The sequence below is a fragment of the Cheilinus undulatus genome, linkage group 4, assembly GCF_018320785.1.
Source record: "Cheilinus undulatus linkage group 4, ASM1832078v1, whole genome shotgun sequence".
NCBI classification, from domain to species: domain Eukaryota; kingdom Metazoa; phylum Chordata; class Actinopteri; order Labriformes; family Labridae; genus Cheilinus; species Cheilinus undulatus.
Genome location: NC_054868.1, coordinates 46,426,508 through 46,441,504, shown reverse-complemented (window position 1 = coordinate 46,441,504; position 14,997 = coordinate 46,426,508). Strand labels below are relative to the sequence as shown.

The window sequence follows — 14,997 nt, the reverse complement described above, 5'->3', positions numbered from 1 at the left end:
TGGACATTCAGGATCACATGATTGCAAACAACCTATAGTGGCACTCTTATCAGAACTGGATCAAATTTTTTCAACAAAGAACAGCACAATAAGTGTGCCATGACTGAAAACATTTTTTCACTCTTCTCTCAACCCACTCAACCTGACTTTGCAATTGTTGCGGGATGGTTAAGTTGTACTATAAGCTGGTATACACTCCCAGACACTTTGTATGGGAGGTTTCCCAGATGAGTGTGAAAAAAATTCCGTGCAATGCATGTATGAAACAGTCTACCTGGTGTGTCAGGTAAGAAGGTTAAGGTAAAGAAAGAGGTCCCGTGAGGGTCCCAGAAGTGACTATAGATTTTTGTTAAGTCCCCAAAAGTCTCCAAACCAAACATGCATGTGTCAGCTTCTAATGTTTTACATACATTTCAGGGACTTTCCCCTCATTCAGGAGTTAAATGAGGTCCCTTTCAAAATGTGTCTTTGTGTTTGTCATAGCCTTTCTCCCTCTGTGAACTCAAACAGTAGAACTCAGTAGTGAATCTGAGACTAAGAGCTGGGGTCTATCAGCTTTTAAGCCTATAGGGACATCTGCTGGCTGCAGGGGGTAGTGCTATTACTAAAGAGAAACAATGGGCATATTCAATACAGTGAGCAAAATGACAAATGATAAATTTAACAAGTCAAGAAATAGTTAAAATCAATCAAGCGGTTTCCAAACATGCTGTTCTGTGATCTCCTACCAACAGGCAATATCTGATCTGTTTCAGATGTTTATATACAGATGTTTATACTACAAATACTATTCTTTTAGTGACTATTCCCTTGTTTAAATAAGGAAACTAGATTTCATGCAATAATTAACTTATAAAGAAGGGTTGGGGTTTACTATGTACTTCCTTCCACTCCTTTTTCAGATAAGCAAATAGAAACGTCAACTGTAGACAATTTTGTTTACATTGTATGTTTCAAAAAATATATTTAATTTTTTCATTTATTTTAACATATTTGGAAAAAAATACAACTCAAATATCAAAATGTTTCAGACTAAGTACATGAAGAAATCCTCAGGTCATTAAGATACAGGCAATGGTTAAGAGAATATATAAGAGTAATGAAACATTATGAAACCTTTTTCATGTCTTACCCTAACAATTTATATTACATCAGTTAAATTGTAAATTTCATTTAAAAGAAAGAATTTTTTAATTTCACTAAATCTAGTCCTGCACAGGAAATCTAAAAACATGTCTGTGAGTGTCTGAGATGAGACAAGTCTAAATAATGAGATAAATTACATTAAGGCATGCAAGTAGAGTACAGTTATAAAATTGGTCATGTTTTTTGTTGTTCAACTGACAAACTGAAACCTTCTTGTTAGCCATGTTAGCTGGTGCTAGGTCAAATAGTAATAGAGAGTAGGAAGGCACAATGCCACCTATCATAGTCAGACATACTTATACGTATATCCACACCACACCACTGAAGCTAGGTAAAATGAAGGTGAGCTAAACCCTGAGATAGGATATGACAATGTACATCAACTTCTGCATTTTTTTTAAATAAATACACAGTTTTCATCAGTATGTTAAAGTTGCTTTAATTCCTTTTTTAAAACATTTATTCCAGGCTGAATGATATCATTACCACAGTTTTGACATGTACATCATTAATATCTTAGTTAATCCATCAGAAAATAAAAACAGCCATAGAAAACATTGTCTGACACATCTGGACTAAGGTGTATTTGAAGTCCTGTAAATACCACATACACACGCAAAACATTACTGACCCTTAAACTTGAGTTTCTTTAATTTTTTTAAGACACACTGTATCCAATCAATTTCATCCCAGAATTCATTGCACAGGATTTAAAATACTACCTCTTAAGTCAGGTGTGCAGACGACACTGGAATAGTCTTATTAAAACATTGCAAGACAGAGAGTCATTCACCATTAATAAGAGAGGAAAAACGCTGCTCTTGCCTTTATTCTCCTACAAAACAGCTAGCTATTATTTTATCTTTAAAGTTTGATTTTTACAAGACAGAGAAAAATAAAAAAACATGTAGCGATATGAAGTGTTGTAAGAGTTTAAAAACATTATGAAAGGCCATTAATCAGTGACTAGTCCCACAGATCTTTACATTGTTTGCATCAATGGTGCAATAGCGCTCTTTAAAGTACTAGACCATAGGTAGCATTGTTACCATAACATGGACATGTTCTTTCTAGTAAAATCACACATGTAAGATTGTCTCGCTAATACGAGAAGTGGTCATTGATTAATAAGAGGAACATATTAAAATGCTGTACAGGAATGGGTGGTTGAAATGTGTTTGAATGCTAATTTCTACATTCCAGGTTTTCTCTGAAACTTCTACTACATCACCCAGAATGCAAATGGTTATCAGTGTGATGTCAGGGTTGTGGCAGGGGCAGGTGGTTACTACAGCTCTAGAAGTGAATGTAAACAGGTCAAAAGTAGGAAACGATGTATTTTATATGAAGTCATGTCTGTGTTTTAGATGAGGATGTCTGTACAGCATGTTTGTGTGCATAAGAACATGCGTGACGTCTGTGTAGTAATGACTCAGGCTAGATAGGCTGGCCCCTGCTTGCTGCCAGTCAGACACACTGATCACTTTACTTACACACACTAACACTGAGATAGAGCAATAGCCAATCACGCTGCAGTGATGTCACACATACAGATTTACGGATACGTCTTTTTTTTTTTTCTTTTACACTGTACAGAGAGTTTCAGGGCAGGAGGAGATAATCCACCGGCAGTGTCCCAGGCAGTGTGTTTTTTTCTTCTCCATCTCACAGAGTCACATTGAGGAGAATTTGTGCTTGTGGGTTAAAAAAAAAAACAGAAGAAACAAAAAGAAATAGTGGCTTCAGGTTGATAAGAGGCCACTAGTTTACAAAATAAAACACAGGAAGTAAAGAAGAAACAAAATACAACAGTTTGTCACAGTTTCACATCCCGAATTCCAGCTCATGATAAAACATAAAAAAACACTCACTTTCTTGACGTTCCTTGGACCCTTGTTTGTAATGTTAAAACATTCACGCATCACTTTATAAAGGACCCCTGTTCAACTCTACATGTACACAAATATCAAATCAGCCAACTCCATTGCAGTGTCCAATGCATTTAGGCATGGTCAAAACGGTGTGCTGATGTCCACACAACGCATCAGAGTGATAAAAAAGTTTAATTAAGTGACTTTAAATGTAGTTGGTTCAGCAATGTAGTTGGTGCCCAATGGGCCGCTTAAGAGTATTTCACAAACTGCAGGGAATTCATGTTCAGTTTGTTAAGTGAGAGTTGTGCAGTGAAATTTGATCTGAATACCATGAGAAATTCTCTGCCAGTAAATGGTGGATTACTCTCTCCGATTGGGGATGAGTCTCTGCTTCACGTGAAGGAGTTCAAGTATCTTGGGGTCTTGTTCACGAGTTAGGATAACAGGGAGCGTGAGATTGACAGGCGTATTGGTGCAGCATCAGCAGTGCGGGCGTTGTGCTGGACCGCTGTGGTGAAAAAGGAGCTGAGCTGCAAGGCAAAGCTTTCGATTTACCAGTTGATCTACCTCCCAACCCTTACCTATGGTCATCAGTTCTTGGTAATGAGATTGCAGATATAAGCAGCCAAAACAAGTTTCCTTCAGAGGGTGTCTGGGCTCAGCCATGGAGAGAGGGTGAGGAGGTTTGACACCTGAAGAGAACTAAGAGTATCAAAAAGAGCCACTTGAGGTGGTTCTGGCATCTGATTAGGATGCCTCCTGGGCGCCCCCCTTTGGAGGTCTTCCAGGCATGCCTAGCTGGCAGCAGACCTTGTGGATGACTCAGTATGTGCTTTAGGGATTATATATCCTGTTCGATCTGGGAATTCCTTAAGATCCCCCAGAAGGAGTTGGGAAGTGTCACTAGGGAAAGGGATGTCTGGGTTGACTTGCTCAGCCTGCTACCACTGCTACCCGGCCTCAGATAAGCGAAAGAAGATGGATGGATGGATGGATGGATGGATGGATGGAAGGAACATGAAAATAGGGATCTGCAGCCTGATTGTTGAGGTACACTCACACCCTAATAATACATTTAAATTGGATACTTTCCCACCTGGACGACAAAAGCAGTGGCTGAGGAATGAGGTCTTTGAGGCATTTTTTTATAATGCTAAAGAAAAAGAATCGCCTAGTCAGATAAGTTGAACGGTAGGGTCAGAAGGTGTAAACAGCATGAAAATCTGCCAGACCAACAATAGTCACTTAAATCACCTTTCTCCCTCATTCTAATGCTCTGTTTGGACTTAAGCATATTTTCTTCACTGTGTCTATATGCCCAAGTGAATTGCTTACTGTAATGTGATTGGCTGATTAGATATCTGTGTTGATGAGTAGCAGGATGGGTGTACCTAATAAAGTGATCCATAAATCTACCAGGGGCATATTTTCAACATGTTTATGGACACAATTTCCATTTAGCACTAATAAAAAATGGTTATATTTTTACTGCTTTTCATTTTCCTAACATCCCTGAATAAAAACAACACATTAAGGTAAAAAACAAAAAAATATTCTGCCCCCCTCAGACCTGATCGTCTTCAGGGACCTCGACTGTCTGACATAGCACCTTGCAAAATGTGTAGTCACCGTTTTTCATTGAGTTTTATCTCACTTCTGTCCGTCGTTTTTCTGTTAAGAAAGTCTTTTCCTGTTCTCCTTATTATGTACAGTCAGGAGGAAAACATTCCAAGTGAGTTTTTTTTTTTTCCCTTTTTGAGACATCTGGAGGCAGTAGGAGAAGAGGACAGAACAGGCATCTCTCGTTTTTAGAGTTTTTTGGCACAGGTTGAGCCTTCCTACATCCTTTATCTCTCACTCTGTTCCCAGTCATTCAACTTCAGGGTTTCTGGCTCGTATTTGAAATGCATTAATCGACTTGTGTACTGCATGTGCACGTAAACAAATATGAAGAAACATGTGGACACGTTTTTCAAGCTCATGGTTCAAGTCTTAGTTAGACGACAATGTAAGGTTAAAGAGAACGTGTATGTATGCGGTGGACCTATTTCTATTTAAACATGGCTTTCTGATTCACTGGCTTATTATTTATACAGATGTGTGGTTGACAGATGTGTGCGTGTGTTTGTATAAGAGATACAGCAAAGGTTTCCATGATAAACACACAGCACACCACATCACCAGTAATGAATCAACAGTCTACTTTTCATGAAATCAGAGTAAAGCACATGTTTGCTATTTACAGCTCTGTACAGTGTTGGTGTTGGTGCATGTGTTTGCTCTTGTTTGTGTGAGAGTGTGCGGTCTGAGTGGTGGTAGTGGCTGTCTCCACTAGAGGGCAGTGTGCGGATCCTAGTGGAGGAAGAGGGATTCTTATCTTCTGCTTTGAATATTCTTTTTTTGATAATTGTGGGCTGAGGAGAAGAGTTTGACCATCAAAGTGCAGTCCTTAGCCGAGGTGTTTGGTTGATGAGTCCTGCGTTTTGTGTGTTGGGGAGCTCCAGAAGACCTTGACAAACCGTGTCTTACTTCAAGCATTCATCTCTTTTGAGTTGGAAATTGGCTTTGAGAACTGGATTCAGGCAGTACCGGGATGAACTGGTGCGACTCAGGTCTCTAGTGGACGGAGGACTGTGGTCGGGCAGTGGGGTGAGGTCGGCTGGCGGGGTCCAGTTGGTCGTTGGGTACGGAGCGTCGGTTCTGGTCTGGTCGGTTGGTGGCCAGGTACTTTGCTCTCATACTGGAGGTGTACTGAGGAGATGAAGGACAGTGAGGAGATAAAAGGAAGGAGAGAGTGTGGAGAGTGAGAGAGTGAAGGACGTGAAATATGATAGGAAGAAGACAACCAAAGGGAGATATCAAAGAGAGACAATTAGAGGCAGAAAATAGCTTCATCAGAAACTGTATGGCTTATAATCAACCATTCTTTAAACACAGTAATACAGATAAATAATGGACATTAAATCTGAAGATGAGAAAGTGATAGAGATAGAGATATATATAGAGAGAGAGCAGGGAGATACAGAAATAAATGTAGAAAAAGAGGAAGGGAAAAGGATATAAAGATAGACAGCTGAGCAAAAAGCTAGCATGAGATGTAAAGAGGGGGATAGAGATATACAGGATAGAGATAGAGAAAGGTAAATAAAGGAAGGGAGGGATAGAGAGAAACAGGGATTAAAAAATAGAGCTTGAGAGGAATAGAGATGCACACTGATAGAGGTAGATGGACAAAGAAAAATCTTGGTTGATGAAGATATAAGGAGACAGAGAGAGATGGTACGATAAAGAAATTAAGATAGTTACAGACTTTAGATGCATGATGGAGAGATTTAGACAAAAGTTTCATTTCCATACATGGTACTGGCTCGGCTTGGCTTTACTCTGCTGTGACATCCAACAAAACAAAACCAGAGGCCGCTGAGGCAAAAGTGCACCTGGATTTTGGTCTTTGGCTTTGGCAAGATTTTATTCCAGAGACAGTTGTAAGCAGCAAGACAGAAATTTATTGGCAAATAAAGGACAATTTGGAAGTCATACAGCAGTATGAAGTTGATGATGAAAACAAATTAATTCCCCCGTTGGACATCTCTCCTCATGATGCTCCAAGCGATGATACAATTTAAATTTTCATTTCAATTCAATGAGCGTTATTGGCATAGAAAACGTGAGCATTGCCAGAGCAGTGCAAAAACAAACTTATAAACATATACAATAAAAGAAATAGATTGCAATATTACAACTGGTATGTATACAAAAATCTAGGCTCAATTTGACAAATTACAGATTGAAATTAAAGATTTTCACTTAAAGTATTAGCACATTAGTGCGTAAAATTATAGTTAAAAATATAGAAATTTTATAATCAATATAAATCTTTTTCTGCGTAGTTCAAGTCTTTGTTTTTTTTTGTGAGTGATGATACTCCGACCACTCATTGGTCAGTGGTATCTTAATGCACTATGAAAGATGTGATACCACAAAATAACCAGGTACAAGGTAGTGCTGCACAATTTGGCAGTAACGTCCAACCTCAATAATGATATCATTCATAAATGGCATCATAGGTTTACCTGCTTGGTAGACCTACCTGCATGGAAAATGCAGGGAATAATGGTAGCTTTGGAGTGTATACTTCTCAACTCAAACACACAAATATTAAGGAACAAAAAAATACAAAATCTTAAGTTTTTACTTTACTACTTTCAAAATAACAATATTTTCCAAAGTATAAAAACTTTCTTTTTTGAAAATAAAGGTAGTTCTTAAAAGTGGCATTATTGTAAACCTCAAGGCGTTTCTGCTGGCATTTTTGTAAGTCGTTCAAGCAAGGCTATTATAGTTAACTACAACTTACTGAATAACTAAAACTAAAATGTAAAAATCATTTTAGTTTTAGTTAGCAAAAAACCCTAAAATTTACAACAAAGTAAACTAACTTAAAGTGTATTCAGTGCTTACAAAACTGATTGAAATTAAAACGAAAATATCCTTAGATTTAGTCTTTGACAGCAGGAGACTGACTGACATGAACACGTAAGCCTGGAAAGGATAAAATGTTGATTTTAATGCTGATTTTGTGGTTCAAAACTTCACACAATGGCTAATTTTAGGTCTTGAGTTGTAATTACACATCAAATTTAAATAAATAAAATTTACTGAAATGAAGAGTAGTCTGTTTGAGTGCATTTCTAAAAATTGTATAATGTTTACTTTTACTGACCCTTTTAGTTTTGCCCTGACATGTATCCATTATTGCTGTAAAAACTAAAACACTGAAACTACTAAAAACGTTAAACTACAACAAATCAGTTCAGCAAAATAGAAAATATACTAAACTAACAAACCAGCAGTAAAAACTAAATGGAAATTTTCAACAAAAATGAAAATTAAATAGAAATAAAAACTAATGAAAAATACAAAACTACATTATAATAGCCTTGCTTCAAGTACTACTTGATACAAAAATTAATTGTGAAGCACTAGAACAAGGCAAGACTCCAGATAAAATTGTTTTAAATTGAGTAGAGTCAAGGCAAGTTGAGCCAGTACCACATAGCCAGAAAGCAGCAACAGAGATAAAGAGAGGAAAATACAGATAGAGTACGAGAAAGAGAGACATCAAGACAGAGGTATTTAGGAGATAAAGGTAGATGTAATACATTAAAAGAGATGAATGGGGATAGGGAAGAAATTGAGGCATAGAGATACTGACAGAGAAAAAGAATGCATTGTACTTCATTGAAGTAAATATTCTAATTGTACTGAGTATGTATATGCATGTAATTTATGCAATTACAAAATGTACAATATATTTGTGCAATACAATATATAAAACATACTGAGAAATTAATATTAATAGTGATGGCAACAAATAAAAATAGTGATAGTGATGTGGAGTATGATAGAGGAGATGGATAGAAAGATGATTATAAATGTGAATAAATAAAAAATAGAGACGGGGACAGGCAGGGTAAAATAGAGATACTGAAAAAGACAAAAATATAGATATTAGGAATTAGATACAGAAATAAAGAGACTGATGGAGATAGAGAGATCTATAGAGAGATACAGACATAGAGAGCTGCAGAAAGAGAGATAAAGACAAACAAATAGAAAGTGAACGAAACAAAAAGAAACATTAAAAGAGAGACTGAGATATTTAAAGATAAAAAAGGACAAAAATAGAGAGATAGGCAGACAGACAGATGACAGACTGAAAGACAGACAGACAGACAGACAGACAGACAGACAGATAGACAGATAGATAGATAGATAGATAGATAGATAGATAGATAGATAGATAGATGTGTTGATGAGGTGAGCAAACACACACAGAGGTACAGCAGAATAACTTTGATCAGTCATTTGGACAGCCAGGGCTTTGATTACAACAATCACTCACTAACAGCTGATTAGGTCTGGATGATGTTATTATAAATTAGCAGAGGTGGTCCATTGTAAGTGATTTTTAGTTAGTGCTCTAGTTCTGATGTAGTAGGTTAGCCTGGTATGAGTTAGTGGTCTCTGGTGAGCAGCTAGCTAGTTACTGTTGGAGGTCCCTGATGTCCGCATCATTGCAGACCCTGATGACAGCTGAGCGCTCCAGCACATGGCGGCAGGCCAGGCCGACATTAACAATGATGAATCATGGCCATTTTACAGTTCATCAGTGGAGGTGGGAAACATGTGCTCCTGTGACAGTTTTATGGTGAAGGGTGAAGGGGCAACAGAAACAGAGGAGATGTAACACCTTGACAAGAAAATGCAAACATAGACACACTGTGGGAACAAGGGAGGGAGCAGGAACTTTAGAGGTTTGGGCTTGAGATTCTCCAGGGGCAGAACATTTTCAGCTGCGTCTCTGTGCATGGCCAGGTGACATGAAGGCAGGAATGTTTCAAAAAAGTATTTACAAGTATTAATGATATTTTTTAAGGTCCACAGTCTTGAAAAAGTTTAAACCACATATTTTATCCACAACTACAGGCACAGCAGCACCTCATCAAAGGAAGATTAATCAACCTGTTTTTTGGTTAAAACAAAAGGTGAAATACAGACATCTGCAGGACTGGCAAAGGTATGTCTTTGGTACTGAAGAAAAGCTTCCAATAGGTTTTCTCAATGACGTCTCCAGGCTGGTCATCTGTTGTTACGTGTTCACCAAGTTCTCCTCATACAGGTCAAACCAACCAGACTTTTTACATCAGAAGTAGAGGACAACTTTGTGTCTAGCATGACCCAACAATCACACTTATCAAAAGAGGCCAGGCTCTCTTTTGATGGAAGTGCATATTCCACATACAACAGGCTTCTTTTCAAGCTTCCCAGGCTGCCAAAATGACCTTCATAAAGGCGATCCTTGATCACGGTCTAGTATGAGCACAAAGTACACTTGCAGTGGTGTAGGGAGAGGGGACTATCTTCCAATATCCACACTAGCATCCTAAAAAGGTATAAATTACAAGATACAAGAACATTCATCAACAACATACTCCTTTGACCACACTTAGAAAGTAGAAAATGTTCTTCCCAAGGGCTCTGCATTTTTTAATGTTTATACCAGATGCATTGTGGGTATTGGAAGGTAGTGGAGGGAGAGTGTGATCTAGAAAGTGTGCACTTACAGAGGGTGGAGGGGACTCCCTGCCAATCAGGGGGGTGTTCTCACACCGAGGGTTCTGAAAGTTTGCGTTCTGGCTCCTGCATTATAGAATAAGAGGTTACTGAATGTGGTCACCCTGCCACTGGTGCCCAGTAGTTGATCTGTGGTCTGTTCATGATCCCAGTTTAATGCCTCTCTGACAAATGGCCTCAGTGGTAAGTACACTTAAGGGACTTAAGCTCTGTGGCGCCTCATGGCCAGAGGTTAAACACCTCTGCCACAGTCCAACATACTCAACATTCCTTCTTAACAATGCACAAAGACACACATTTCTTCTTATAATAGGACACTGGCTCAGTGAAATAGTACTATTATTAATGTGGGGATCCATGAAAACCTAATATTGGGCATTTATCCCTTAAAAACTGCATATATCTGCAGTCCAGGTGTAATTCTACTTATTTAGGATTTCTTAAGAAGACATTCAAACATAAAATGTTTCTGTATTAGGCTTTACATTTCTTTTTTACGGTATTCAAAAATAAAAATGTAACTTATCATAAACCCTGGTTACATATGGATGTAAAATGTCTGGAAAAACTACCAAAATACTGTGAAACTTACAGTACTAATACAAAGAGGTATGCTTTGCGAGAACACCCAAGAAGTAGGGATGCAAGATATTACCAGCATCATCTCAGTATTGGCAGATATTAGCTTATAAAGTTTATTATAGGCTTTGGCAGATATGAGGATTTCTACCTATATTAACAACTGATATATCAGCTGGGAACATCGGTCATTTTTGAGTGTAAGTATTGGCTGTATATACAAATATGTTTGTGGAGTTTCAGACAGGACGAACAGACCTACCTTAGCTTAAGTGTTTTTCTTAGTTCATCCTCATTCCCTCAAATTCAAAGTATGTTTCAAGGGCTCAAGTTTGTTTTCATCCCTAAACTTACAAGTGTATGACACTTGTAAGACACAAGGTCTGAACTGCATTTTTACATTAGTTTCAATATCTGTATTGGCAAAAAATGAATTTAGAAATACTGACATATCGGATGTCGGTAAAAATCCAATATCATGCATCCCTACAAAGAAGCTTCATATAAACAGAAACATTATTTTCAGATTAAAAACCTCTATTTTATCATTAAAATAAAATGTTGGTAAATACACTTTAAACTTAACGGACAAGTTACTATCTTCTTATAGCTAAAATACATATGTCTAGCCATGAAATGCCATTTTTTAAGTACAGATTGATTGTTTGTTATCAAGGTCATTTACTCAATGCTAATCCAAGCCTTTTGCAACAGGAGATTCTCCTGTTAAGTCTTCAATGTCCTTTGCCATAAACACAATATGAAAAAAATCACTTGCAGCTTTATAATCGCTTATAAAAGCTTAACTTAAGTGTAAGTGCTGATGACCCAACTACACTGTGAATAGTACCTATTCAAACTGACCAAATTTGACTGCCCTGCTAATTCAAAGGAGAGTGATCTCTCTAAAACCTGCTGTTATTACAGTTTTAGACATCAATATTACACAAGACTTCAGGATTTGCTATCTGCCCAGAACATGAAAATTATGTCATTCAAATGTCCAGAAAATAAAAATGCCACAACTTGCAGAATAAAAGCTCATCTTATTCATTGCTGCAGAATCACAGTTATTTCTTCAGCAGCAAACAGCACACAGTTTATAAGTGTTGCTAAAAATAGAAGCAAGCAGTGGCAGACTGGAGATACATACAGAATAACAAATGCTTGTTTCTCTTTTTCGTTGTTGTATTCAAAGCAAGCAAGACTGTGGCAAACTGTAACACGTAGCAAGCAGGGTGAACCTTTTTCCTAACACTAATGAGTGCAAACCTAAATTCTCTTAATAAGGTTTTGGGCAACATTGTGGACTGAAACAGGCAGGCTAGCTGATACAGCAAGCAGCAAATTTATCAGCACCATAGGGAGTCTAGTGAAGGGTTCTAATTCACTGGGTAGAAAACACTGCTGACAGTGTATCACAAAGGACATGCGGGCCTAGCATAGAATAAAACTAGCTATTCTTACTCATAGTATCACAGGCAGTGAGCGATGCTAGGCTGCTAGTCTAGGTCACAGGGGCAAGCAGCTACCTATAGCAGGCAGTGTATTGATCCTGCTAGCCTCCAGCTAGCAGTGGATGCTAACTCACATGTATTCAGTGACGGGGGCATTGCTGACAGTGTGGGCTGTAGCAGGCAGGCTAGCTTCGCTGCCGTAGCTGGAGCCACAGCTGTAGAGACTGGGCATGTGAACGCGGTACAGGTTATCGTGCACACCGCCCCGTGAGGCGCCCGACTCGTCCTCTCCGTCTTCCTCATCCGTCCTTCAATCGGTCAGGGTTAGGGCAGGGCACGAGAGGGCATGATGAAGAGGAGGAGGAAAAGGTAGAGGAGAGGGAGATCCAAGAGAGACAACAGAGTGTAAACAAGTGGTTGAAGAGGAGGTTAGGAGAGGGGAAGGTGAACTCTCACTATGAAGTCCCCTAAATTTAAGAGACTGGGTAATTTCCACGCCTTCAGCGCAAAAGCAGCTGAACAGGAAAACAAGGAACATGGGCAGCATTCATCTAAACAAAACAGGTCCAATACAAGTAAAGTGGAGTCTCTGATTTTACTACACAGCCCCGAGAAGACCCATGAAGCTGTCCTTTATTGTTGTGTGCAGTAACATAATATCAAATTGTAGGAAGATAGTACATTCTAGAGTATTCTTAATTTTCTTTTATATGTAGAGACATGCAGTCATTTTCTTCATGCAGCCACTGTCAACTGACCTAGAAGATTTGCTCTTGTTTATCACTGTCCTGTTCAAATTATCCAAAAAGAATCAAATGTCAAAGGTCAATTTTCCTTAAAGTACTTCATGCATTACTGAGTGCTCTTTGAAACTCAAAGCAAAAAACATCAGAAAAGAAAGAGATAACATGGCTTGTTTAGGAAGAACCATTTTGAGACATAAAATGGTTAAAAAATGTAAAAAAACGGCCAGCAACGTAAGAGAATGAGGCATCAAATAAGATTTGTGCTGATTTGGAAGGTGGATCTCTGGCTACAGAAATGTTCTGGACTCTCAAAAATATGATGTGTAGATTTATTACAAGTACAATTTTGTTTTATTGTTTTTTTGTTTTTTTTTTGTTGTTGTTGTTGTTTCTTTTGGTGTCTAATTCAGTTACTAATAAAGTCCCAGTGAGCTGGTAATAGGTTTAGGGAGTGAAGAGTAGGCAGGGTTTATTAAACAAAGACAAAGGGAACAAGAGACATTATTGCATTGACTGGCCACCAGATGGAGATGTTTCCCTCCATCTTTCACACCAAAGAGGAGCTTAATGTTCAACCCATCAGTCAGACTCAGTCATTACAGCACAGTCAGACTAATAAACAACCAACTCATGACCATTTACTCTGGCTAAATTCAGGGACGTTATATATTTTACATGTGCTTTGATATATATTAACATGCTGGTCATGGACACCCAACAAACCAGCATAGAGCCCTTTACCCTTTTAATGGCATAGCCTGCCTGGTTACATGGTTTAAAATCATTCACCCAAGCGATTCATTTGAAATGATTCAGGGTTGTTTAAATGGGCAGTTTAAAAGACCATATGGTCCTCTAACTCCCTAAATATTCACCATCATTCGCTGAAGCCCAAAGCATTTTCCAAATCAGGACAGGGAGAGAGGAGGAAGGAACAGAACAGAAGGAGGAAGTGGGGCACACAACAAAAAATAGGAAAAAAAACATGGTGATACGAAATCGAACACAACACCAGTGCTCCGAGTCCACAGTGGAGAAAAGAAAACAAGAGATATGTACGAACATAGAACAAAAAGATCAGCCAGACTGGCAGCGCTGACAGAAAACCATAAAATAAACAAAAAGTTGCTGAGAAAACCAGATGGATGCAAAGACAGGCAGGAAGACGCACAGAAGGATACAAAGAGCTCAGGGGGCAAATACACTTAAAGAGTGACATGCATGGGCACTGAGAGGATTTTTGATCTGTTTCCCCCACTGTTTATAAAATGGATTAATCAAACAATCAAGGAGTTAGTATTAGCATCTTGTTAGCTGTTAGTGTACAAATCAGCTAAACAGATAAGGGACTATAAAGGCTGTCATCGTCTGTGATTGGAAGAGAGATTGTGTGGGTGTGTGTTACCTCTTCCCAGGCCAAGTGTGTGGCACGCTGCACACAATAGAGGAGAACATCAGAGCAGTGACAAAGGAGAAGAGAACCAGGTAGATGAGACCTTCAACACCATCGTAGCAGAGCCCAGTCAGAGCCTGGACGTAGTCCTACATGGTAGGAAAGAGCAGAGGAGTGAGGTTGTGTAAGAAAGTGTTGGATTGGAGTTGTTTTTACCACAACATACAAAGTGACTCACCATGTGTAGGCTGCGACAGTCGACCAGAGCGGTCAGCTGGTGGAGGCCGACCTCGGTGGAATTAAGCACGGTCTGGATCTGTTCAAGACTCCCCTGCAAACACGAATCAAGCTTAATCACGCACACTCCCGTATAGATCTCCACCTTCACATGCACTGAATTAACACGTGTGTTTCTAACCACCACTTTCATCTTGCTCCCACTGATGCAGATTCACTCATCTGTGAAAATAAAGACCTACAGATCATAGCACAAACATGCAGCACACAAACCTTGGTGCTGGCATAATCACGTGTTGCTGATCTCAGTAGCTCTGCCACATCATCCTGCATCTCCACCAATGCTTTGTGACTCCCGGACAGCCTCTACAGGACATACAAAAAGACACGAGAGACACAAACAACAACACACATGCAGCTTTGGTTAT

The 14,997-nt window shown here is 38.7% G+C and overlaps 1 protein-coding gene across 1 annotated transcript in view; it reads right to left on the bottom strand.

Moving 5' to 3' along the window:
* Nucleotides 1-2,265: 2,265 nt before the first annotated feature.
* Nucleotides 2,266-14,997, bottom strand: part of LOC121508357 (protein tweety homolog 3-like) — a 50,281-nt gene continuing 37,549 nt past the window's right edge. Inside the window, exons 10-15 of the mRNA XM_041785152.1 lie at nucleotides 14,843-14,935; nucleotides 14,571-14,663; nucleotides 14,345-14,481; nucleotides 12,328-12,501; nucleotides 10,148-10,223; nucleotides 2,266-5,771 (exon numbers count right to left, since the gene is read on the bottom strand). Of these exons, the coding sequence (XP_041641086.1) occupies nucleotides 5,637-5,771; nucleotides 10,148-10,223; nucleotides 12,328-12,501; nucleotides 14,345-14,481; nucleotides 14,571-14,663; nucleotides 14,843-14,935 (708 nt within the window). The 3' untranslated portion in view covers nucleotides 2,266-5,636. The remainder of the gene's footprint in view (nucleotides 5,772-10,147; nucleotides 10,224-12,327; nucleotides 12,502-14,344; nucleotides 14,482-14,570; nucleotides 14,664-14,842; nucleotides 14,936-14,997) is intronic.